The sequence below is a fragment of the Telopea speciosissima genome, chromosome 6 (genome assembly GCF_018873765.1).
Source record: "Telopea speciosissima isolate NSW1024214 ecotype Mountain lineage chromosome 6, Tspe_v1, whole genome shotgun sequence".
NCBI classification, from domain to species: Eukaryota; Viridiplantae; Streptophyta; class Magnoliopsida; order Proteales; family Proteaceae; genus Telopea; species Telopea speciosissima.
This window is the reverse complement of record NC_057921.1, coordinates 47,639,624-47,666,624: the sequence shown is the minus strand read 5'-3', so window position 1 is coordinate 47,666,624 and position 27,001 is coordinate 47,639,624. Positions and strand designations below refer to the sequence as shown.

General features: G+C 39.3%; 2 protein-coding genes across 2 annotated transcripts; both read right to left on the bottom strand.

The window, feature by feature from the left end:
- Positions 1–4,297: 4,297 nt before the first annotated feature.
- On the bottom strand, positions 4,298–5,269 carry LOC122665854 (the record flags this gene model as incomplete). The annotated part of the gene is made up of 1 exon (XM_043861988.1): positions 4,298–5,269. A coding segment is annotated over one exon (735 nt), but the record flags the coding sequence as incomplete, so codon positions are not given.
- A 2,423-nt stretch (positions 5,270–7,692) lies between these two features.
- On the bottom strand, positions 7,693–25,840 carry LOC122666181 (V-type proton ATPase subunit C). Its single transcript, XM_043862321.1, has 11 exons — positions 25,667–25,840; positions 25,505–25,573; positions 25,279–25,406; positions 25,081–25,180; positions 24,553–24,620; positions 24,232–24,373; positions 23,869–23,985; positions 23,529–23,654; positions 16,220–16,303; positions 16,046–16,125; positions 7,693–7,939 (listed from the first exon to the last, which is right to left on the bottom strand). Exons 1-11 carry the CDS (start codon positions 25,778–25,780, stop codon positions 7,840–7,842), a joined length of 1,128 nt encoding a protein of 375 aa, XP_043718256.1. The 5' UTR covers positions 25,781–25,840; the 3' UTR covers positions 7,693–7,839.
- Positions 25,841–27,001: the final 1,161 nt, after the last annotated feature.

Below are 27,001 nucleotides of genomic sequence, written 5' to 3'. Positions count from 1 at the left end.
GATTTTCTTGCTATCTCAAAAGCATGGATGATAATTTTCACTAAATCAATATTGAGTTACATACCTATGTATTGGATGTCGTGTTACCTACGCCCGAATAAGATCTGTATTAAATTCAATTCAATAAATCTAAATTTTTGGAAAGGAGTTGGGGTTGGTCGAAGAATTGTGATGTCCTATTACTTGAAAATCTATATGTTGGCCTAAATCTCTAGGGGGTTTAGGGTTTAGGGTTTAGAATGTTATCTACCCATTACAAAGCTTTTATGTTAAAATTATGAGCAAAAATTTTAAAAGGGAAATATTTTCCTAATAAGATTATGGGCTCTTTGATATGGAAAAGTATTTGAAAGATGATTCTTCTACTAAGGTAAATGGCTAGTCTGCTCATATGGAAGGACCCCATGGATTCCTACTCTTGTGGAGTTTAGATTCCTTCGCCAAAGTATGCTAACTATTTCTTTTGTCAAAGTCCAAAATCTAATTGTGAATATGAATTGAAATATTAATTTGGTACGAAGCATCTTTCCTAGGCCAGTGGCTGAAGCAATCTTAAAAATTAAAAATTTAAGCCCTAACCCAATGGAGGGTGGATGGTTCTGGTTCTGGTTCTGCCTTTTCTCTGCAAATGGAGCCTTCTCAACTAAAGTTGTTATATGATTGATTAAGGAACAAAATGGACTGGTAATCAGACATGGGTCTGGGATGCTTTGGAATTTTATTTTTTTTTTTGGATGAAAAGAAAGAAAAAATATATTATACACTTAAGGTCATATTACAAGCGTTCCTTGCCAAGTTTTTGGCAACATGCATACAAAACGTATTAGTGATAAACCTAAACTGCACATGTTGAGTTAGATCAGAAATATGTAATAGACTATTAACCAAGGTCCACGGTCATGGGCATTTGGTTGGAGATGGAAGAGATTGAGTGATCCTTATGTTGTCAGCCCAAATTTCTTTAATCCGCAACCTAATGCAGGCAGCATGGTCTAATCCCTGATGGATGGCAAAAATATAGTCAACTAACTCCTCAGTAAACCGTAAAGTTCCTGCATCAAAAAACTTAAACTGTTCATTTGCCAAAAAAAGGTAGGCCCAGCCAGCCTCAGTCAGTCCAGGGGAACTGAAACCTACACAGATTAAGATAGGATAATCATAACTATGCACACGATACGAAGACAGTTGTAAATCAGTTGCCACACGATCCTGTGAGAGATCCAAAGAGGGACATAAATTTAAATCCACAATCCATTTTTGAACAACCTGTAAAACCCGTAATGGGTTAGGTTGCTCAGACCCAACTACAACCTTATTCCTAGTCGACCAAATGTAATAGCAAGTAATAACAAAAACACCAAAAAATCAAGACAACATTACTTTATCTGACTGAAACTGAAAAAAGAAAAACCTACAAAGAAGATCGAAATTATCAAAGCCCAGAGAATCAGGCCTTAGCCCCAGTGGTCCTGCAGCCCAAATGCGTTTAACCCAATCACAAGAAAGGAAAAGATGTCATAGAGATTCAACACCATTTCCACAGAGAGCACAGGTAGAGTCAATCTGGATCCATTTCGATAAAATATCCTTGGTGGGGAGTCCTGCATTGATGAAACGGCAGAAGAAAATTTTAAACTTAGGATGAATCTGAAGTTTTCAAAAAAAATTCCACCAACTAACAAAATTATCAGAGTTTCCTGTAGTGGAGGGAAAAAATCTCGCAGCAATTTTAGTGGAAAAAAGACCAGATTTTGTCTTAAAACACCACCATAGATCAACAGAATTTGAAGTTCTAATTCTCTGAACATGTTGAACAACACGAGGAGAAAGACATTGGTTAAGAAGAGTAAGATTCCAATCATTATCATGTTTAAAATGATTAACAGTCAAAAGCCTAGCATCAGGGTTTAAGGGTACAAGAGCAATGTGAGAGAGATTACCCGATAGTGAGGGGATCCATTTATCATACCAAAAGGAAGTGTCACACCCGTTGCCTATCCATCGGCACACCAAACCTTCTAAATCAGGAATAATCTGTGCAATACTGCTCCAAGTCCAAGACCCCTTTTTTGCTCTAGTACTGGGGTAAAAAAAACTACATTTAGGAAAATACTTGGCTTTCAAAACCCGAGCCCACAAAGAAGAGGGCTCAGTAATTAACCTCCAGCCAAGTTTCAAAAGAAGAGCTTTGTATGGCGTTTAGTTGATTTACAGAATGGGTGAATGAATTGACTTGTCAATAATAACAAAGGTCTCTTTATATATGTATGGACCTTTATCGCCTATGGTTCCTTGTCCGGTACAGTTCCTACAATTCTCTAACAAGAGGGGCGAAATGACCATTCTACTATCGTACAAAAAATAGTTAGATGTTTTATCTTTCTCATGAATTTTTTTTTTTGCAGGGTGTAGTAGAATGGATCCGACTCCTCTACTTCTGCCTGCCCGGTAATACTGTGCGCCCCCACACACAAGCAAGGCAAAATATACCGCCTTACCCCTGCCCGAGCACGCACACGGAATTAGGGGCAGGCGGAAGTAGAGGAGTCGAATTGATAGTAGAACCCTTAGAAATACTTTTCTTATAATGTGTTCAAAATGTTTTTCTACTTTTTTGTGGATTTGGAAACAATTACTATGATCGGTTATCAAACGCGCTATTATATTGCAAAAACGTTCCCTAGAACAAAAACTCCTAGAAATGTTCTCAACGTGACTGAAAACACCCCCGCAGAGTAGAAATTTAGCCAAATACAACCTTAAATTTCCTAATTCCATTACAGTTATTGGAATTGATGAATAGTTTCAAAATGTACGCACCCTACTAGCTGGAATGAAGCTAAACAACTAGCTTGAAGGAACTGCTATAAAGGTGCATACATGCTTTGGTTTCGGACTCAATTTATCTCTACCCACGGTGAGAAGAAAATCTCTTCATCTACTTGATCTGACTCCAATTCTTTGTGAATTTTATGATTTCTTTATTTTCAGGGAGTACATAGGATACAGAGAACAAAAGACTACTATAGGGATTACAAGCAACATAAAGATACAAGCAAGGAGATTATAGATTGGTTAACACAGGAAAAGAAGCAAGGATGACCACGAGATCTTTTCATTTTATTATCTGATGGATTAAATATAAGGACAAGGGATCGGTGCGAGGTCACGTGTTCCTTGTACCCAGACACAACAAGAAAGGTGAAATGATCACCCTGCCCTTGTGAATTATTCCATGTTGGATGCCTATGTGCAAGCTCCCATTGGCCTTGGCCCTCGTGTTGACGTAAGGCCACACGACCTAGCAGCCTTCTTTTTTCCTTTGGAAAAAGGATCAATAGGAAACGTAAATATTTTTATTAATAAAATAAAATATTATTGAAAATTAAAAAGAGCATAAACTAGATAACCTATCTAAAAACATTACCAGAGTTGGAGGTGCGGCAGGATTGTTAGCAAGATAACTGAATTAAAAGACTTCAAAAGATAATGTATAATAAAACCCAAAGGAGTATAGGTTGGGGTAGGTGTGATATCTTCTTCGGTTGAAATATGAAGAAGGACCCATACGCCAACAACAAACTAAGGGGGAAGGTTAAGAATCTATAACCAGGGGCTTGAAAGGGGAGAAAAGTGCTTTTTTAGCACAAGATGCAATCCAAGAGAACTGATCCCTTAAATTCCTAAGAGTCATGCACTCAACCGATAATACCACCAACCAACCGAACTAACGATTGTTTGCTTAATGATGTTTTTTTCATACCCCCAAGTCATTGGTGAAGTAGGTGAAGGAAAGATTAATCCTTAGTTTTACTTCACATAGAGCTAAAGAACATTTTGAAGCAGAGTTCACTAGCTAAAAAAGTCTAGAGAAAAAAACTTGTAAATTCATTAATCATTCAGATTCCCAAGCCATTTACAACCTTAACCCTTTTCCTCACTGAACAATTTTCTTCCCAACCGTATATTTGCCTTTTTACAATACAAACGCTCTCCACGATTTGATTTTTTCCTCTTTTTTTTTTCGTTATTTTCACTTTTCTTTGAAAAAAAAAATTCTCTCTAATTCCCAAAAAAGCAGTACAGTGCAGTTCAGGACTGAGAATTTGACAAGTGACAGACATGACATTCCACAGTATCGAGCTTAAAAAGAAAGAAAAAAACTAACTCAATCCATCTTGGACCATTGGATGTCACTTGCCAGATGTCGACCTCTCCTCTCAACCTGAACTGCACTGCACTCGGCAATCAAAGAATTGGAGAGGATTTTAATCCCTTTTCCCTATATCTTCTTCCCTTTTTGTTCCAAATTCATTTCCGAACCCACCCTGAAATTTTCCAAAAGACTATTTCTCGTACTCAATACCGTGCAAAAAAATCCATTAATCCCATCAGACAAACAATCCAAACGCTCCGTCAACGTTACCGTCATCGCCTCCAACTCCTTGAAAGCACTCTCTAACCTCTCCTCCTTTCCCTCACAAACTATACCTACTCCACCAGCTGCCATGTCATCAATGACGTCACACACGCTTCACACGCGCGTCTCCACGTCATCCACATCTTCCACAAACCGCCGGCGATCTGACCCATCCTTGAACCGCCTCTCGATCTCTACAGAAACCGCCGAAGCCAAACCATTAAATGCGCCAGACCAAGGGAACTCGGCAGGGACTCGGACGTGAATCGTTTCGGTTGACTCAGTGAGGACCGAAACCATGACTCCCACAACGAGAACAGTCATCGCTCCGACGGTATGGATCATGCGTTCGACGACATTACCAACGGTCTTGATCTTGCCACTTGGAGAACTCTCGAGTCCACGCACGAGATCTCGAATCAACTCACCTGGGCTCCATAATCTCCGATTTGTGAGAACAAACGAGCGATTTCCCCAATCGGATATCGAATTCCTCACACGGCATAGTTCCTTCGGTGCCAGAGTCTGACCTCGTCGAAACCGTTGGATCTCTGAGACTATCAGAAGCCGACCTTGTCGTAATCGTTCGATTTCTAAAACGATCGAGTTACAAAGATCCAAGAGCTTCACACTGTCATCCAAATAAGAAGCGAGAGAGTTCTCAGAGCCCGAGAGTTTCAGATTTGAAACCAACTTTTCCGCTTCGGTGTGTATGAAACAGAGAAACTTGATGGCCAGGGAGAGCCAAGAGAAATTGATCGACGGTGGATTTAGGGTCTTGAGACGATCGAGGAGGTTCTCATTGAAGGATTGAGAGACGAGGTCGAGATTCTTTGGAAACGGAGGGGATCATTTTCCGGCGAAGCAGCGTGGGGTGAGAGAGGGGAAGCGCCGAGCGGACTCCGTCAGAAACATTTTCTGGCGAGAACACAGATAGTTGGGTTAAAACGTATTTTTTTGATCGGAGGCTGCAAGGAACCAACGAGAAAAGCTGAATAGTGTTTTGTGGGTATATGTATCGAGAGAGACGACTGTGTGTGTGTGTGTGTGTGTGTGTGTGAGAGAGAGAGAGAGAGAGAGAGGACGAGATTCTTACCGAAGTTGTCAGAACTTACCGAAATTGCCACTGCCTCTTCGCGAATTCCAAAAGTCAAGGTATCTTGTAGGTATGAAATTACTGAAATACTCTACACAGGTATAAGGGTGTTTTGCCGTTTAGATGCCTCTATTGTTTAGTGTGTTTTTATGGGTTCAGGTATTGAGATTGGCAAGGGCAGGTCTTCGTGCAATGATAAAGGTTGTTTTATTGTGATCAAGATTTCATGAGTTCGAGTTTGGAAATAGTCTCTCAGCGAAAGCAGCACGGATAAGACTGCGTATATTATGACCCTTTTAAGTCCGACCCTTGGGGCATATGTCGGACATCTCGAATCGTTCAACGCATATTGTATTCATTGGCACACTAGAGGGGATCCAAACTCTCGAGATTGTATCTGCGATCTGTATTGGTATTGGTATTGGTATCAGAATAAGAGAAGGCAAAATGGTCCCAAAACCCTTAAAACAAAACAGTTATTCATTTTCCACTGCCGAGCTGACAACCTCATGATTGGATAAGATTTAGATAAATGGTAAATTCTTATGTTTACATTGAAAAAAAAAAAAGGGGGCCGACTATAACAAGTGGTAATAAAGCAAAAGTGGAACTGGAATTCCACTATGTTGGAGTGGGACCCACTTATAACCTTTAAAATGCAGCTCAATTCCTCACCCCTCTAAAAAGTCAAAATTAGCAAAGAGGTCTTCTTCACAAGAAAAACATATAGAGCCCACTTGGAATGGAAACATAATACGGGACCTCTGCTGGTTGTGTTTAGGGATTTAGTCTGGTGCCGATAATATGGGAAAATTATCTGCTCCAGTTCCTGTCCGGTCCATTTTTTTAAGTGCCTCTAATAAGAGGAGTGGATTCCACTAAGGCAGTGTTTTCAGGTAAGGAGTAGAATAGTTATTTCTGCCCCTCCTATTAGAGAAACTTACGAAAATAGACCGAACAGAAAAATAGAGCAAATAATGATCGGGAGGAAAGAAATGGAAACTTTTCATAATTACAATAGAAATTTTTGTAATCTAGTCTCAATGTTGTACCATTTTCAAGGTGTTGCAACTTTTGGGCTACCAGTTTAAGAACATGATAGTATCCACATTTTAAAATTGACACCTGAGGTCCTTTGTGCGTAAAATAGCTTAAACTTAAGTCGATTACACTTTTTTACCATAAAAAAAATCTATCATATCATTGGTAATCTTAGGCGTCACTAGACCTAATGAACCAGTTCATTTCACTATAAAATTTTTGGGTATGTATTCACTATTTGGTCGCATGGTCTCTATACTAACGTTTGGGCCAATGAGGGAGCAACTCTGGGTATCCACCAAGGGGTAGTGGCATCATTTTACTACATCTTGTGAGAGGACGTAGGTGACACCACCAAGCAGGTATCATTTTCCCAACATTTTTAGTCTCATAAATTCCTTTTGGAAAAGAGAATGCTACTTGGGCACGTGCGATGCGATGCGCTGCTCTTGTGACCAAATACAGGGGTGCGTGGAATAACTGCCACACCCCAACAGAAATTCGGAATTTCCATGGGAGAGCTGCGCCTATTTCACACACCCCTACGCATTCTTTTTCCCATTCTTTTAGCTGAATTGAAGTGCAAGGGTCCCCTTATTGTTGGGAATTCACTTTAAAGTAACAACTGCCAAATCTCCCTTACATATTTGAGAGAGGGAGAGCGAGAGACGTTTGCCTAATCTATACTTGCATATTTGATCTGCTGCATGGCAGTAGATTCACCCACATTGAAGGAAAAGGAAAAGGATTCTGTCCAGCCTTGGCGGGAGCTGGACGGTCCAGCCCCGTTAAACGACAGCAAAAACAGGGGTGGGGTGGTCATTCCCCTGTTTTTGCTGTCCTTTAGCAGGGTTGGACCGTCCAGCTCCCACCACGGCTGGACAGGAGCCAGGTCCGAAGGAAAATTTTCACCTTTGAATTTTGTGAAATATAAACTAAATAAAAATAAAATATAATTATGTTTGAACTTTGAAGTTGCACTACCACTGTTGAATAGAGTATACATTCCAATTAGAATTTTTCTACTTGTTTAAGAAATTATTGATGATTGACAATTGAACCTCTCAGCTAACAAAATAGAACATGGAGAAGTGCAGAATTCTCAGGAAACATAAATAATATTCACCCCCCCCCCCCCCCCTTAATATATCTTTTAAATTTCCAAAGAATTAAATCGATCTATGCTAATATACATTATAAAAATCCCCATCCAATATTATTGCAGAGTTAAAAATGTTCTTCTTAAGGATTCAAAAGGGTAGGTGATTGTACACCAACCAGATCAAATGAGATTGATTGTAAAGGAGACGTATGGATGAGTGTCAGCATCGCCACCCAAACCAGCCATCCCTCCGGAGTCTTCTTCAGATTTCCAGTAGGTGCTGCAACAATACATTCAATCATCATGAGGTGCTTAAACCCACAAAGACATTCATAGAACTAAATACAAGTATATTAACAAGTAAACATGTTACGTTGAGATTTTGATCCTCCATTATTATGGTCTGCACTCAATAGATATCTGATAATGCATTAATAGCTCATCAAGCAACATCTGTGTTGCAACTTAGTCCCTTGAGAATTAGTATAATTTTCTCCAATTATTTAATAATTTGCTTCAATAAACAAGTCTGTAACTTGAGATATATAAGTTGTGTACCATATCTGAGCCTTTGGAATCACTACACTTTACTGGTGAGGGAGGTTTCAGCAGCTTTTTCAAGGGTCAGATGAGCAGATCCAGAATCATAAAACGAAGGATGAGATAAGTCTGATTTACGTTATATCCAACTGGATTGATTGGATAACTAAAGAAGCTGATTTCATGGACATTGATGGAAGATTGAAGCCAAAGAGAGGAGGCAGCAGAAAGACTGATCAGAGGATTCAAAAGGACCAGAATGCAGGAAAATTACAAATGGGCTTATTTAAGTCAAAATAAGGGTTGTTTGGGTTATAAACAGTTAGGCTCATGATCTAGTGGGTCTTAATCATGGTTATTACTTTCACTTCATTTCCTGAAATTTCAGCCAAAAATTTCTTCTTGCCATCTGACCAAAAAGGTTATGATTTTTTTTTTTTTAAATTTCATTTCAGAAAAATGAATTTGGGCATATTTCGGGCTTTCCTGAAATTCAATTTCAGCCGAAATGGAAATCCACCCAGATTAGCTATTGGGCCATGGGATTTTGGGCCCAGATTGCAATTATAGTCCCCTTTTTAAGTTTTCTATTGCCCTGTACATAAATATATTTTTTAAACATAGGGACCAAAAAGTAAAACTGAAATTCCAGAACGAGATGAGTGAACATATATTAAGTAGTTAACTGTGGTATTATTATTATTCTACCCAAAAAAAACTGAGGTATTATTTGTAACAGGCTTTTCTAATGTGCCCAACAAGTAGAAAGTAAGAAAACAAAATCTGGTTTAGGGTTTAGTTTCCATTTTTCAGAATTATATATTAACAATCTCTATTTTGTTAGTTAGACTAATTCTGAAAGCCTTTTCTGGTTGCTTTTGTAGCCATTTCAAATTTCACAATTGGTCACAGTTGAAGCCATTTTAATATGGATGAACTGCTAGAAGAATTTCTATTTACAGTCCAATTACTAACCTTTTTCCCCATTAGTCTTTGTGTTATTAGGAATTCAAAGGGTTTTCTATTTTCTAGTTTTGGAAAGTCTATTATTAGAAAGTCAGCAAGCCGATCCCTAAGCCTATGTATAGGGATCAACTTTTACATAGTAAGCAGATAACATCTTATGATTAAGAATCAATGCTTCTGATTTCAATTTCAGTGTGGATTCATTGTGTGTGCAAGTGGTAGATTCTTCCAGGATTAGGTGGATTCCTAAGTTCGCTTCCTTCCATTCTCCGTTCATTGTGGCTATTCTAAATCCATTCCTTCAAGTTTCCACTACGTGTTTAATCTAGTTCTCCTGTCTAAATGTTGCATCAAATTTCTACTATTGTTTGGGTTTTTCCCCCCATTAAAATCAGATATGTTTATTATCAAGCTTCCATAATTTGAGAAGGCAAAAATCAAACCATTAAAATCAGATGTGTTTTTTTTTTCCATTCAAATTTCTACTAAACTTATTGGAGATCAAATTCCATAATTTGATCAAGGGTGAGGGCTTGGGGTCTCAGCACTATTATACCAAAGAATGCAAAAATCAAACCCTGACCCTAGGTTAGGATTTGGGAAACTGATCTCCACTGAGGTTATAGACAAAACAGAGAATTGAAGATTCAAAAAAATATAATTTCAGTAAGAAAAAACGCAAATAAAAGTAAAATTAATTGAACAACAACAACAACAACCATAACCTTATCCCAGCTAAATGGAGTTGGCTACATGGATCCAATAGAGGCTATGACAATAGTGGAAATAAGAGAAGCAAAAAGGAGTAAAAGGAAGTAAAAAAGGAAAACTGAGGCAAACTGAGGCTCAGGGAGCAGGGTGAAGAAATCTTGAAGTTTCGAAGCCTTTCCAAAGAAAGGAACACATGAGAGCTTCCAACTTGGAAATTACCGATTGTGGGATACCAAATATACTTGACCAATAAAGATACGAGACCTGGATGACTGATCTAATCAGTTCGAGGCGTCCAACATAGGAAAGGAGTTTGCCTTCCCATAGTTGGAGCCTCTTGCGCATAAAATCTAGCATCGGGGTGCAATGGTGAGCAGTTAGCTGAGAAGGGATCAAGGGGAGGCCCAGATACTTTACGGGAAGGGAACCAAGAGAAAAGCCCGAGATCTGCAGGAGGGTAGCTTTAAGGTCCTCAGAGATACCTGATAAGAAAATTAGGGACTTAAGATTGACACGGAGGCCTGACATAGCTTCAAAATGGTTCAAGCAGATAGTAGTGGACTGGACAGATAGAGGGTCAGCTTTGAAGAAAAGCATAAGGTCGCAAAGCCAAGTGGGTAAGCTTTAGGGCTTTACACTTGGGTATAGGGGAGATGAGGTGCTGGTTGGTTTAGTGATTGTATACTTTTGGAAAGGACCTCAAGGGCAAGGATGAAGAGGTAAGGTGAGAGGGGGCAGCCATGGCGGATACCAGTAGAGGAGGAAAAGTAGCCAGCTGGGCTCCCATTGACAAGGACAAAACATTGGGAATAAGAAATATAGTGGTACCCAGTGGGTGAAGATAGGTGGAAACAATACTTTGTTCATGATATTAACTATGAAATCCCAACATAAGGAGTTAAAAGCATGGAACCAGAACTCGGCAAGATCTCGCTTAAAACTGGTTTTTTTGAGATGTTGAGACGACAAATAGTGCGAAACACATTACAAAATCTCAGCCGAGATCTTGGTGAGATCGGTTCAAGATCTCACCTAACTCCCTTGTATATATTTCACCAACTCGACCGAGACAATCGAGATCTCCACTCTCTCGATTGTCTCGGTGCTATTTCACCTCTGTTGTGCCAAATCTCCTCAAAATTCCATCTTTCTTCGCAATTTTTGACGGAAATTCACGGCATAACTTCATCAATCGCATGGAAACGTTGATCTACATCAAGAACCATGTGATTTTGAAGGAAATTTGAACATTCCAAGTCCAAGGTGAACCATTTTTCTACAAAGTTTTTTTTTCTTTTCCAAAAAATGTGTTCAAATCTCGGTGGTTGGGTGTTTAGTTGAAAATTTCGATCATTTTGGAAGTTTGTCTCCCAAATAGCCAAGCAAAACTCACGGAAATCAATAGGTTCAGTCTGATCAAAACAAGACTGAAATACGAGTTTTTAAACTATAGTTGGGTGTCAGATTAATATATGCTACACATATTTGGCCGATCTATGACTTCATGGAGTCAAAATTATTTTTCTGTTATTATTTTTTTATTTTCTGGAAAAAAATGAATTTCTTACAAAAACAATTGAAAAAATGGGGTCAATAGTGATTGGTTGGAAGTGATTTTTATGCATGTTGGACAACTTTGGATGCTCTACGGCCTCACAAAGTCACTTTTTTTTTTCACCCACAAATAATTTTATTTTATTGTTCAGAAAATATAAAATATGACAAAAAAGTTTCAAAAAATATCTGTTTTAGTTGGAAAATTATTTGCAACACATGTATTATATGTCAAAAATAAAAGGGAAAATTTCATGTAACCTCCCCTGAGGTATGACTTATGTACACTTTCACCTGTGAGGTTTGGAAATTTCACGTACCTCCCCTGCTTTTCAAACTAAGTAAAAAAAACACCCAGCCCGTTAACTATAGATGTTAAACGTTAAAATTGCGTTTTAATTGACCAAAATGCCCTCAACTTCCCCAAATCTGCAACTCATCTTCACCAAATCTTTTCCCCAAAACCTGCAAATCCACTTCCATGGATACAGATTCAGGAGAGAAAATTCAAATGGATTCATGCGAGCAAGATCGAGATCAACGAGGGCAAAGCCGCTGCACTAGACGTCGTGCTTGAAGATAGCAAAGGATGTGGCACAGGGATTGGAATACATACACCAGGCATCGAGCTAGGCTGGTCCACGGCAACCTCAAGTCCTCCAACGTCCTTCTCGGCCCTAACTTCGAGGCCTTTCTCACCGATTACGGCCTCACAATGCTTGGAGACGACGACGTCGACCTCATCGGGTATAGAGCACCTGACGAAGGAGAGATGGAGCCTACCCTCAGCCCTCCACTGCCTGCAAGTCTAAAACGAAATCATGGATGGATTAGAGAAAGTAGTAACAGAGTATAAAATCTCTATAGGAAAGCATCAGAGATTGAGAGAGTGGAAGAGGGAGGCAAAGAGGAGATGGAGCAGCAATATCAACGACAAGAGCAGGAGCACAACGAGTAGAACATGAGCATAAGGTCTACGGTGGAGAAATACCTGACGAAGGAGAGATGGAAGCTGATGTCGACATGTCCGGTGCCGACAACGAAGAGGATCCAAATGCCAAAGAGGTCTCTCCCTCTCTCTCTCTCTCTCTCTCTCTCTGATATCGTAATTCGCAACTCTGATTTATGTTTTCTGTTCTAGTTTCTTTCTCCCATTTCTTGACCTAGTTTCTCACTTTCTGGTTTCTCTAATGACGGATAGAACGAGACAAGGCTTGGTAAATAATTCTCTTATATGTGTTTACAGGACCTGGAGGAAATGAAGAAGATGCTTAAGGAGATTGAAGAAGCAAGTGCTCTTCCCTGTTCTGCCATTGATAAAAACTCAAGCTTTATCATCCAACCATTTGAATTTTTTTTTTCAAACCCTAAATGATTTGGGGAAGACGAGGGCATTTTGGTCAATTAAAACACAATTTTAACGTTTAACGTCTACAATTAACGGATTGGGTGTTTTTGTTACTTAGTTTGGAAAGCAGAGGAGGTACGTGAAATTTTCTAAACCTAACGGGTGAAAGTGTACATAAGTCATACCTCAGAAGAGGTACGTGAAGTTTTCCCAAAATAAAATGGTGCCAAATGCATCTTTCCATTATAATGCTTTATACTTTAAGGTATAATTATTTTTAATCAAAAGTATAAATTTTATTTTTAAGTAAGAAATAAATACTAGAATTAGGGGATAAATATGATTTAGCTATTTGATTGTTTTAGTAGCTTGATTGCCTGTTTAATAGTTACTAATACATTAGTTTAAGTCTTTAATACATTACTTTTTAATATAACAGTGAAAAAGTAAGGGATTTAATCATGCAATGGGGACTGTGGTAAGATAGCATGGCAACATGTAGACCCAGTGTTGACAGTTATAAAGAAATCCAAGTGTCGATATTGTGGGAAGTTGCTTAATTCTAGAGGAGCCACTAGATTGAAGCAGCATTTGTCTAGCGGATATACGAATGTGGCAAAATGCACATCAGTTCCTTGTGAGGTGCAGCAGGCCATACCAAAGCACTTAAGAGGAGGAAGATTAAAAGAGGTTGAAAGGGAACGACAACAGCGAGAGTTTGATGAAGCAGTGTTAGAGAGAGTAGCAGTAGAGGTCAATGCAGATGACTCTGACAGTGATTATAGGCCTCCAGGGGATTTCCAGTCAAAGGGTAAGTGAAGATAGTACTAGCAAACTGTGGCAACTAGTCGACAATCTTTGCATTTTGAAAATATGAGGATATGAGCAGGCGAGAGGAGCTGGTGGATCTGGCTCAGCTACAACAGAGCCAGTGCAAGGTAGTGAGAGGACAAAAAGGGGTGTGTGCATTCAGAGTCGCCTCAACCTTTTCAAAATCCGGCTAGCCAGGTTGATGAGCACACGAGTCAGATGGGTCACCATCTGATGGTGATGGGAGCAATGGTGGTGGTGGTGGTGATGGTGATGGTGATGGTGATGGTGGTGGCGGTGGCATGGCGAGTGGTGGTTATTATGATGATCATCATGAGGGGATGTGTGAGCAGAACCAGTACAGGCTAGGGATGGAGGTGGAGCCTGTGAGTTACACAGGTAAGAGTCAGTTTACTCATGCCACACAAGATCAGGACCATGGTGCCCCCACTACATACAAGAGACGCCCGCATCGCAAATAGTCACAAGCTCAGGATGAGGACATGAGTATGAAGACCATGATTGAAAGTTTCGGATGCATGAGTATAGATACTACTAGTGAGCATTAGTTGTGGCATGCATCTCGGCCTCAGTATGACTATGATTATGGCCATGAGAGCGCTGGTTCCGAATATAGTGCCTATGGTTAGTTTGGGCAGCCACAATTAGTACACTCTGGACATGAGTTCGACAATCAAAGCATTGGGTCAGGTTTTGTGGACATATTCATAGTCCCAACCCAGCCATATCCATACATGCCAATGGTAGTTCAACAGCCTGATGGCAGTAGCAGTGGATCGATCCCATCGTAAACAGCTCTTCTATACCCTAGGATAGGTTACCTTCAGATAGCTGATGACAACACTTACATGACTTGGGTAGTAGACTACACGCATTTCTTCAGCAGCACTATAACATGGGAATCCTATGTGGCACAATCTGAGCCTTACTAGCTTCGGAAACATGGCTTGGAATGATAGAGGTATATCATATATGTTAAGATTAATGTATTTTACACTTTTACATTTCTAATGCTTATTTAAGTTGTTTTACATTAATTGTATGCTTTGATTGCTTTCTATTACTAAATTATGTGTAGAATAGGGTCTATTAGTACGTAGTAGCCTACTAAATTAGGGTCCAAAGTCAAACTCCTATTTGGACTTTGATTTTGGACAATCTTATAGTGCCCAAAATAGACTGTATGCTAAATTTCATGACCAAACTAGGTAAAAAACCGACTGAAACCATCAACCGAGTTCAAAAAATAAGAAGCACCAACTCGCTTATTGGCTGGGCGAAACTAGTACCGAAACCGAGTTCTCCAACCATCTTAGAATGTTCACCTTCAAAAGGGCTGAGAGAGGGATGTTTTTTCTATCAAAGCCTTATCCAATATTGCTTAGATCTGATTTATATTGAAGGAGTTATGTTTCGGTCAAACCTTATTTGGCGCGAATGCTGTCAAAATCGCTCTGAATGAAAATATTCTTTCAGATATCAAAACAAATGAATATTTTACCGTACTTTGTTTTAGCAATGTTTTACCATATTAAGATTTATGGAATTTTTAGATTTGAGAAAAACCCCAGCATTTAAAAGTTGAAAATTGCACCTCTCGCCAAAAATCCAATTTTTGTACTTGAATTGGGGGGGTTGACTTTTTATCCTTTTGGAACTTTATTTTTTAATTAGTTTTATTGGATTCAAATAGGGGGGTATTTGCTTATTTATGAATAATATCTCAAGTAAATGAACATTTACTTAAATGATATTAGACATAAATAAGTGTATGTCCTGGTTTCTAGCATGAGTGTCTATCTTGATTTCTGGCATAAATAAGTGTCTATATACCAAGGTTTCCCACCAAGATGACCGAGATCTCGGCCGAGATAATGCATGCCTTCTATTTCTCCTAGCGTCTCGTCTTGGTTTTGCAAAAAAACAGAGATATTATCGAGATCTCGGCGAGTTCTTGTTCCGTGCTTGGTATTCATAGTTAATTTGAACCTTCTCTACTGTTTGACTGTATCTACCTTCTCTAAGAAAATTGTCATCCATAGAATAAAATGTGGTCACATAGCACGTGTAAATCTGTGAAGTAAAGCAATCATACAAATTATGTGAAAAGATAATCAACAACACTAAAAAGGAAAAAAGTAACAGATATGTTTAAGGCCCTTCAGTTGAATCTATTTTTCAGGTAGTGGACGTTACACCCTCCCAGTGTGCACAAGCATGATGCACTTCTTTCTTACTGTCTAAATAATTTTCATATTCCCTCTAGTTATCATGGCTCAGCACCTCCAAGGATTATTTCAAAGAGAGTTCCCTTTATGACATCAATATAATGCTGTGCTGATTGAATTGTGACCCTTAGACTATTTATCGCATAAAAGTTACACAACAGCTAAATGAAATAATATAAAATAAACCTATCAAATCAAATAGTCAGACCTGTTTGTGCTGTCACACAACCCTTCAATTATAGAACGCACTTTCTTCTCACTTTTCACTGATGGAGCTAAAACTGCTGCCTGAAATCAATTCAATATATCAATGCATTGTCAAAAAGCCAATCCATGATTCAAGATCAAAAAACAACTTAAAAAGAAGTGAGACGGGGGGTACCAAGAAAGATGGTGGCAAGCCATATCGCAGAATGCTCTCTGTGAAAACACGGACAGCACAGAAGTGCATCCAGGAACTGAAAACCTGCAAGGAAAATCTGTTAAGAATAGTGAATAGTTGTATCAAGGGTATATATGTACATAACCCCTCTGTTGTGTATTCTTTTTGTCATTTGTATGAGGCCAAGCGCCTATGTGTAATTACTTATTCTTTTCAATATAAACATGTTAGTCTCTTGTTTTGAGACATAACACACCAAACCAAAACCGTGGAGCGCTCTCTATCTCTTTCTTCTCTTCTCCTTCTTCCACCCTAAAAGCTAACATGGTATCAAAGCTGATTCTGCTGTTTGCAAGTGTTTGAAGGAAGATTGGAGTGTGAAGAAGGTCCTCTTTCACTTAGTTGCTGCTGCTGTTCCAAGGTCAGGTTAGGTTATCTTCTCCAAGCTGTTTCTCTTTGGCTTGGAATCCAAATGGAGTGCTTCTTAGTGCTCTAGTTTCGTTTGGGAGTCCTCTTTGATTCCCTTTACTTCTCTTAAGCTGTTTGCAAGCTTCCATTCAATCCACAAAGATTTCGTGGTTGCTGTTCTGCCCAGAATTTCCACCAGCTAGAGTCTGGTTTGGCTCTGTGGTCTTCAATAGGTCTTTGTTTGACCATTGTTTATGGTCTATTTGCATCGTTTTTTGGTAAGGAACAATACTCATCCTTACTCCGCTACTGTTTGAACAATTTCTGAAGATCTATAAGTGTTTTAAGCTGTTTTTGGCCATTTTTCTGCCCTGTTTGGGCCTACTGTTTTGCGCAATATCTGTTTGCTTGAAGTACTGCTGTTACCCTAGCCTAAGTGATTGATTTCAGCTTCACTATGGGTGAGAAAAATGTTGAAACATCCTTACCCCTTATGGAAACAGCTCCACCTCACTCCTCTTCCTTCGAGAGCCCCATATCCAACTTCCTATTGCCAAACTTGAGAGCCAAAACTATTTGGATTGGTCCCACTCCATGAAATTGATTCTTCGGTGTAGGGGGAAGATGGGCTACATCAATGGTAGCATCAAGGCCCCCCTCCCTACCGAGCAAGGATACTCCAAATGGGACACTGAGAACTCTCTTGTGATGGCCTGGCTTCTTTTCTCCATGAAGTCTGAGATTGGAAGAAGATTTATGGGCAAGGAAACTGCCAAGGACATTTGGGATAGTGTGGCTCGTATTTTTGATCGAGTTGGGGACTCTACAAAGGTGAATCAACTTCTCCAACAGATTGTTAGCCTGCGCCAGGGGGATAGAAGCATCTCTGAGTACTATAGTCTTGTTGTGGGTCTGTGGGAGGAGTATGATCACTATAGAGACCTTCAGTTATGCCCTAATGATGAGGTCAAAGTGCACCGGTTGTTTGAGAAAGAAAGGGTCTTATTTCTCTTTGGAGGCCTTAATTCTGACTTTGAGCCTCTTAGGGTGCAAATCCTTGGCTGCCCAAGTCTTCCCTCACTGGAGGAGGTGTGTGGATATCTACAGAGTGAGGAGACCCGTAGGGGTGCCATGGGGACGGCTCCCACTGTTGTTGAGCACTCTGCTCTTGTTTCTTCCACCCCTCAGGACTCCACTAAGGGAGCTGATAAGGGGGCTGCTAAAGGAGCTGTGAAGGGCCGATTCTTATGTGACCATTGTGGCAAGACTGGGCATACGAAGAACTTTTGCTGGGATCTCCATGGGAAGCCCCCTGCTGGTTCATCTGGAGGACCAAGAGGGCAGCGGAAGAAGGGGCCTAAGGCTTATGTTGGAGTCGTTGAATCTGATGAATCCTCTCTTTCCAAAGAAGACATTGCTGCATTTCGCCGGATTGTGGCTCATCTGGATGGTTCCTCTGCTACTCCTCCTTCCACTGCACTGCAGGCCTCCTCCTCCGGTACCACACCTTGGGTCATTGACTCAGGTGCCACGGATCATATGACTGGTAGGTCTCAGCTATATAATTCATATTTTGTTTGTTCTGGGAAAGATAAGGTAAAAATTGTTGATGGTTCCTTCTCTTCTATTGCTGGTAAGGGAGATATCCAGGTCCCCCCACTTTTACCTTTGAAGTCTGTTTTTCATGTTCCCAACTTTGCCACTAATCTTCTTTCAGTTAGCCAATTGACTAAATCTTTGAACTGTTTTGTCACCTTCTTTCCTACCCATTGTCTTTTTCAGGATTTGGTGACGAGGAGGGTGATTGGCAGTGGTCGTGAAGCTAATGGCTTGTATGTTTTGGAGACTGGTGCTTCCTCTGTTGTGCAAGCTCAGTCTTATGTTTGTGGGCAAGAAGGTGGACGTACTCAGGAGGATATTTTCCTCTGGCATCGTCGTTTGGGGCACCCTTCCTTTTCTGTTATGAGGAAACTGTTGCCACATTTATTTACTTCTTTTCCTGTCACTCATGTTTTTCATTGTGAACCTTGTCTATTTGCCAAAAGTTGTAAAACAGTTTATGCATCTAATGGTAATAGATCTACTTCACCTTTTCATCTTATCCATAGTGATGTTTGGGGGCCTTTTCCTGTTACTTCTTTGCGTGGCTTCCGCTACTTTGTTTCTTTCATTGATGATTTTTCAAAGGTTACTTGGTTTTACCTTTTGAAATATAAGAGTGATGTCTATGTCGCATTTCAACAGTTTTATGAGTTAGTGTCTACCCAATTTTACACTCGGATCCAAATTGTCCATTCTGACAAAGGTGGGGAGTATATGTATAGTGGTTTGGAAACCTTTTTTTCTAACCATGGCATTATTCATCAGGTGGCCTGTGTTGATACCCCCCCCCCCAACAAAATGGGGTGGTTGAAAGGAAAAATCGCCATCTCCTTGAAGTGGCTAGATCCCTTTGGTTTACCATGCATGTTCCAAAAACTTTTTGGTCAGATGCCCTACTCACTGTTGTCTTTCTTATTAATCACATGCCCTCTAGTGCCTTGAACTTCAAGGTTCCTCTTGATGTCCTCCCCTCAAGGTCTTCTTCTTTTTCTCTCCCTCCAAAGGTGTTTGGGTGTATTTGCTATATATATATTAGCAAATCTGCCCCCACTAAATTGGATCCTAAGGCTCTCTATGGACTCAAACAGTCTCCTAAGGCTTGGTTTGAGAGGTTCAGACAAGCTATCCTGTAAAATGGATATACTCAAAGTCAAGCTAATCGCACATTGTTTATACAAAGGAAGGACAGCACCATTACTGCTCTCATTGTTTATGTTGATGACATTGTGGTCACAGGAAACAGTGAAGCTGAGATCTCAAAGCTTAAGCTTTATTTGGCTCGGCAGTTTGAGATCAAAGATTTCGGTCTATTGAAGTATTTTTTGGGGATTGAGGTTTCACGATCCAAGCAAGGGATTAATGTTTGACAAAGGAAGTTTGTTCTTGATATACTTACAGAGACAGGCTACTTAGGATGCAAACCAATCTCCTCCCCTATTGAGCAGAACCACAAACTAGGGGAAGATTGTGGTGAACCTCTTGTGGATGCTGAAAAGTATCAGAGGTTAGTAGGTAAGCTAATCTACCTCTCACTCACCCGGCCTGACATCACCTATGCTGTTGGAGTGGTGAGTCAGTTTATCCATGCACCCAAGATGGGATATCTTGATGTAGTTTACAGGATCCTCAGGTATTTGAAGTCATGCCCTGGAAAAGGTCTTCTCTTCTCTAGGAATGGTCACTTGAGAATTGAAATATATACAGATGCTGATTGGGCCGGGTCTATTTCTGATAGAAGATCCACCTCTGGATACTGTACCTTTGTCGGGGGAAATTTAGTCACCTGGAGAAGTAAGAAGCAACCTGTGGTAGCTAGGTCAAGTGCTGAAACAGAGTTTAGAGCCATGGCTCATGGTGTGTGTGAAATTTTGTGGTTGAAGAAACTTGTCCAAGAATTAGGATTTGAGACGACTGAACCTATGAGTCTATATTGCGATAACAAGGCAGCCATTAGTATTGCTCACAACCCAGTTCAACATGACAGGACAAAGCATGTTGAGGTTGACAGACACTTTATCAAGGAGAAGATAGACTCTAAGGCTATTTGTACTCCTTTTGTGAAGACAAATGAACAAGTGGCAGTTAATTTCACCAAAGGACTTGGCTCTAATCACTTTAGTTTTATGTTAGACAAGCTGGGTATGTATGACATATACCACCCAGCTTGAGGGGGAGTATTAAGAATAGTGAATAGTTGTATCAGGGGTATATATGTACATAACCCCTCTGTTGTGTATTCTTTTTGTCATTTGTATGAGGCCAAGGGCCTATGTGTAATTACTTATTCTTTTCAATATAAACATGTTAGTCTTTTGTTTTGAGACATAACACACCAAACCAAAACCGTCTCCTTCTTCCACCCTAAAAGCTAACAAAATCATCCACACAAGGTATGAAATATATGTAGTTCATTATCAGAAAACCATAAAAATGATGTTTGTGAACAACAATGCCAATAGTAAACAAGTAACAAAAGTTAACAGTAAAGGTAAAATAGGCCAATACATATTTACCTAGGAAAGAATAAAGATACAATAATATATGGGTTCCAAAATTAGGATCAGGGATCTTATGGCAATGTGATGTATCATTGGTATAATATTATCACAGCCTGGTAAGTTAAGAACATAATTTGACTCAATAATAAGCTAAGAAAGTTGACAATGGTGGATTTTGTTATTATAATTATTGTAAAATGGCTTTAAGGGTATTTATGTCTTAGGGGTATTTATGTCCTTGTCCTATTCTAGAATGTTCTCTCATTCATTATAAATAAATAGGGGTTGTGATCAATTAGACACAAGCCATATTTCACAATTTCTCCACAATAATTTTTTTTGGGGTGATCCCTAATCATAGATTATGAATGAAAGCACACATTGTGGGGACATATCCTCCTCATCGAGGACTTCAAAAATGCATACGGAAACAGTTGTAATCACTAATCACCATAAAAATGATCCAACCTAAAATAACTCCTACAAGCAATTAGACTGTCCCAATCATACAATCTAATAATTATCTCATCCTGTCAGTGAAAGCTTAGAAGATAATAATGAATACTTAAATGGCCACAGATTCAAGCATCCAGAGTCCTCATCGCTAAATCAAAAGAAAAATTCTGGCCAGGATAACCAAGTTTTAAACCATAGTTGTCAAGGCGTCACCTAGGCGGGCGCCTTGGTCACCCTGTTGGTATTGCCTTGTGTCCAGGCCCCCTACAATGCCTTTGGTCAACTAGGTGCTGTAACAAGTATGATTTCAACAATCCTCATGCAAGCAATTGATGTATTAATCAATATTTAGAAGAGGTTCCTACACGGGTGGCTCTCAAAGTTTGTGGACATTTTTTCCCATCACCTACTATTAGGGTTCATTTGGATCATTGGAATTGGGTAGTGCAGAAGGAATTCATCGAGTTCCACTGCTTGGATGACCTTTGCAAGAGCAACAATGGAATTGAAGCAATTCAATTGGAGCCACTTAGTATGGAAGCCCGCAAATGATTTTTTTCCCCCTTCTGCACTGATTAAACTGACCGAGACCGACCCAACAAGCCTGAAATCAGACCAACTGTTTACTAAACGGTCCGATCATGGTTTTATCTTATGTTTTTTTTTTTTTTAAATTAATCGATCAGTTCACGGTCTAACTCCATACTGACCGACTAAAACATCAATGAAAACTGAGATGTAAAACAAAATTTCTCTCTTGTTTGTTAGTTCCGATCATCATACCTCATTTCCATCTCATACGCAGGCAGATATTGCTAAGGCCCAAATATGAACCAAATTAATTAGACTGATATAGCCTGATTGGCATTAGACTGATGATAGGACCGATAATCGACCAACCGATTATGATTTGGTCACAATCTTGGGGCTTTAAGTGGTATAGAACAAGTAATGCCTGACCAAAACAGACCAGAACCTACTGGTTGACACCCCTACTAGGAAAAACCCCACATTGGAAAACTCTGGGACCTTGGATGATCTCATACACCAATTGCACCTCAACACCTAATAGCTTAAGCTTTTGGAGGTTGGACACTTCAACATGGTATCAGAGTCACAAGGCCCAAGATTAATGATTCCATGTACGGCCACACATGCCATAAGTATGCCACCTAGAGAGGGGCAACATGAGAGGAATGTTGGGGATAATCCCACATTAGAAAACTCTGGAACCTTGGAAGATTTCGAATACCAGCTGGACCTCGCCGCCCAAAAGCTTAAGCTTTTAGGCTGGCAAAAATAAAGAAATTCAAATTTGTAGTTCGTCATGGGTAGGGACACAATAGGTAGCAGCCTCCCACAGAGATGGCACCTTAGTCAACTTCTATTCTGCTTGTTGGAAGGTTCGTCTGGATCTCTTCACGGGTCAACAATGACTTGAGTTTAGTTCTGGAGTTTGAACACTTCAACAACCCAAGTAGTACCAAATCTGTGGATTCCAAATCAGTGAATTCCAAACCATGGAATTCCAAATCAATTCTGCTGATCCAACCACAAAAAAGGACTGATTAAAATTCATAGGGATTCCAACACATAATACGCCATACAATACTGATGGACCAAAGAAGTTGATATGTGGCCCATCCAAAGAAAAGCACTCCCTTTTCCCATAGGAGGGGCCAGCCAGCATATAGGCGGGTTTCATTCTTACTTACTAGGGTGGGTTGAAAGTGATTTTGACAGCCGAGAAGCAAGCCCACTCAAAGGCTCAAACAGGGAGAGAGACCCCCAGCGCCTGTAGTTAAATCCCAAAGGCTTCCAGAATGACACTGATCTCAATCCTAGGATGGTCATCCAGAAATTTTGGAAATGGGCTTTAAACTTACCAGCTAAATACCCTATCCATCCAATGGCCAGAATGGCCCTTCTGTCCACGTGACAGAAATAGCCACCCATGACAGAAACTTTGTCACTGCAAGTAGAGTAAAACGCTTTCCTTACATTTTCACTGATATTATCAATTTTTCAGAATGTGTCATAAAAATTTCTATATCAAAGGAAAGTGGAGCTAATTAGGTATCATGAACAGCTGCAATTCTTCTGGTCAATCTTTGCTCTGTATGAAGACACTGATAAGCCCATCATACTTGAAACTGTTTGCATTAAATCCCAAAATCTATCATATGTTCTTACAAATCCTTAGAGATTCACCCACTGTGAAGCATATCCTTCACTTGTTTCATATCTAGATACCAAGTACCTCTTTGAAAGAAGACACTATGATTTTTAGAAACTATAAAAGACACTTAGGGTCAAACAACAGAAACAGTGAAACAGCAATGTACCTCTCCATAACTGGTATAACACCACCGCAGAAGAGAGCCTCTCAAAGTTTCCTGATCTTGCATCAATTTTTCCAACTCTTTCTTTCGACCTTCTTGTGCCTCTGGGCTATATTCAAAATCTCGAATCTGAATCACAAGAAAAAAACCATACAAATTCTGATTAAGAAGAAACCATGCATCAAAATCAGTGTCATATTTAACGTGTTCCTAAATAATTCCCAGTTACCTACACTAGCAAATATTCCATCCAGAAAATAAGTAGAGCTTTAAAGGGTGCTATCCATGAGGTACAATTGTTATTTTGTGAAATTAATGTACACCCCAAGAGCTAATAACATACCTGAAATCCTTTTTCCCGTGCACTTGTTCTGAAATTATCAGCAACCCGTCTAAATAGGGTTACAGTGTAAAGGGCATATTCATTGTCCTCATGTAACTTCTTGGAAGACCTGGGAACCTAAAAGAATCTGACTTAATAACTATGCAGAAATGATAATAGAACATCAAAAAAAAAAAAACATATAAAACCTTATAGCCAGTAAACTATTCACATATGCACTAACATCCTTCCCTCAAAAAAAAAAAAAAATTTATAGGAATGAGGTACATCATACTCGTTGATCAGCAGCAAAAAACCACAAGCCTCCTATTTGGGGGATCCACCAAAATATCACTCACCAAAGAAAGTATAGCCAAATCTTACCACATAGTTAGCAAGTGTTTCATAGCTTGACAACCAGTCCTTCTGTGAAAACTTGGGAACAATTGCAAGAAGTGTCACCAAATGCTCTGATGTAATAACATCCTCAGGCTTCACCAAATTGGAAAGATCACGGACAGCTAAACTGCCAAGAGAAGAAGAGAGAAATATAGCAGTTATGAAATCTTCACAAGAACGAAACATGCAAAATTCCATATTACAAACCCAAATGAGACAACTGCATTAAAACTTCCAAGTATTGTCATACCAAAAAAAAAAAAGATTATTATTGGGCTTAAATTTGGAAAACCCTAGCACTCATACCTCCCACTCTGCTTCCTATTTATTGCGTTAAGCTGACTCCGCACATTACTATACTCAGCAACACGAACCTGTTACAAATCAAGTAGATTAAAAGACAAATTCCAAATATTAGGGTTCACTGGATGACTGAAGAGTCTTAAATGCATTCAATCCAAAGGCACAGAGCCGCTGAAATATAAAGCTAGATACAATGCTTATATTCTAAAATTTAAGGATGAGGATGCAAATGAATAGTACAAATCTGGCACTCCACAACCCAATAGCAGTCAATGGAGAATTCAGGGACTTATGCATTCTAACACAGACGAGTAAATGTGCCAAATTCATGACTTGATCATAAGAATCAGCATAAGGCTGTACTATTTTGGCAGTTCCTATTAAAATATACTTTCACGGACAAAAAGAAGATACAATGGTAGTCAGAAATTGATTCTTAATGTCCAGATTATGGAAAAAAATTGTATTGATCAAACACGGTAATGGATGTAAATATCAATCAAAATCACATATGCACAAAAGAACACGTACCTTGAGGTCATCCTCAATTTTGGCAACTTGATGATGGATGCCATCCACAATTTCCCTGAGAGGAGACATTGTGGGGTACTTTGCTTCATCCCACACAAATCTTCCATTATAAAACCATGTTCAGTTTCAATAACAGGAAACCCACAAAAGATCAGTAACTAATCCAACGTCAAACCATATTTACTCAACAGTCACTACCTTGTTAGGTAAGAATCAACAGGAACTCCATCCACCGTTAAAGCACCATTTTCTGTTCCAGTAACCCTCTCCAATTCCTCAATCTGGCGCCTTATCTTATGAGACACTCCTTCAACAAAGCTATTAGACTGCATGCTCCACAGATCAAAAGAGAGCAAAATCTCAATGTATAAGAAAGAAACGAAATTTAATCACTTAACCGACATGGAAATAGAGAAAATAATACCTTCAAAAGATCATCACTGAGTGATAGAAGAGAATCTAGAGTTCCAACACGCAGATTAGGTATATTGAACTGTAGTATGGATGACAGATAATTATTAACCAAACATCAAGTTTAGTACAAGTGATTAAAAATAAAACCCAGTAGAAACTCTGTTTTGTTTACCCTGTATAGTGGAGTATCAAAAGAGTGCTTGGAGATTGCTTCTTGCAAACGGTTCCATAGAGACGAACCGGACATCTGAACAGGAAGAGAAACCGCCCAATACCTTGATGCCATTGCCTTGGATGTCGAGAACAGCTTTTGTGGTTTAAAGGATGAGAAAGAAAATACAAACAGAATAGAAAACATGTGAAAAACTGCTACCAGAAGAAAAAATAAAAAGAGGTCCGTTTTCTAGCACTTCAACAAAGGAATAAAGGAAAAAATCACAAATAATACTGCAGAGGGAAAAAACCAATGTAAGACAACTAATACAGAACCTAGCAGTTTCAAAATGGTAATAAATATTCATACTAAAATCTAAATATAGATTTGTTTTATTCATGTTTTCTTGAGCTGGCTCCTGTTATTTTGTTCAATTGTCCAACCCAAAAGCAACTTTAGGTGGAGAGGCCCAACTGGTAAATGAAGGCATCTGAGGTCCCAAAGTTTCCCAATGTGGGATAATTCCAAACACTCCCCCTCACGTATTGCCCATCTTTTGGGTGGTACTACACTGGAATGTGAGGCTCCTCTTCTGAGTGATTGTACACAAATGTATTATTAAGTTAGTGGGCCTAATGGCTCTAAACTTAAGGTATTAGATGGAGAGACCCAAGTAGTATATGAAGGCATCCAAGTCCCTTAAGTTTTCCAATATGCGATTATTCACTTGATGAGTCGATGAGACACACTACAGAAAGATGTAGCTAAAATTCAGGGTTATGAACCAAAGAAAGGATATTTCAATAACTTTGATTCTTCAAATCACCAAAACAAAGAAAAAAAAACTAATAAATATTATAATTTTTCTTAAAAATCTTCCCAATATTCCTTATACACTTTGGAAATAACAAAACAAATAATGCATAGAGAAATACAAGAACTCAGCATCCACCCAAAGGGTGAAAACAAAAAATAAAAGGAAAAAGATAAGTGGGGGGAAGAAAACCCCAACCTAGACTGGGATAGAAGATGTTGTTAGGATTCGAGGTTGGACAAAATTGGCCTTCAATATCGAACTCAACTTAACTGTACTTATAATATCTATGAGAATAAATTTTGATTTTGAAATAACTAATAGCAAAAGAATAGTCATTCCAGCATGTATACTATGCAAAAGCTCAAGATATTGACTGTATAGGAAGAAATCTCCATGAAATGGCACACAGGAGTCAACCATCATGGTCAAACTAAGTCAGACTTTGTCTCTTTTTTTTTTTTTTTTTGATAATCTTTGTCAATTAAGTTCATCCAAAGTGAACCCAGAATGCTTCGGCTCAGATGTTCACCCCATAG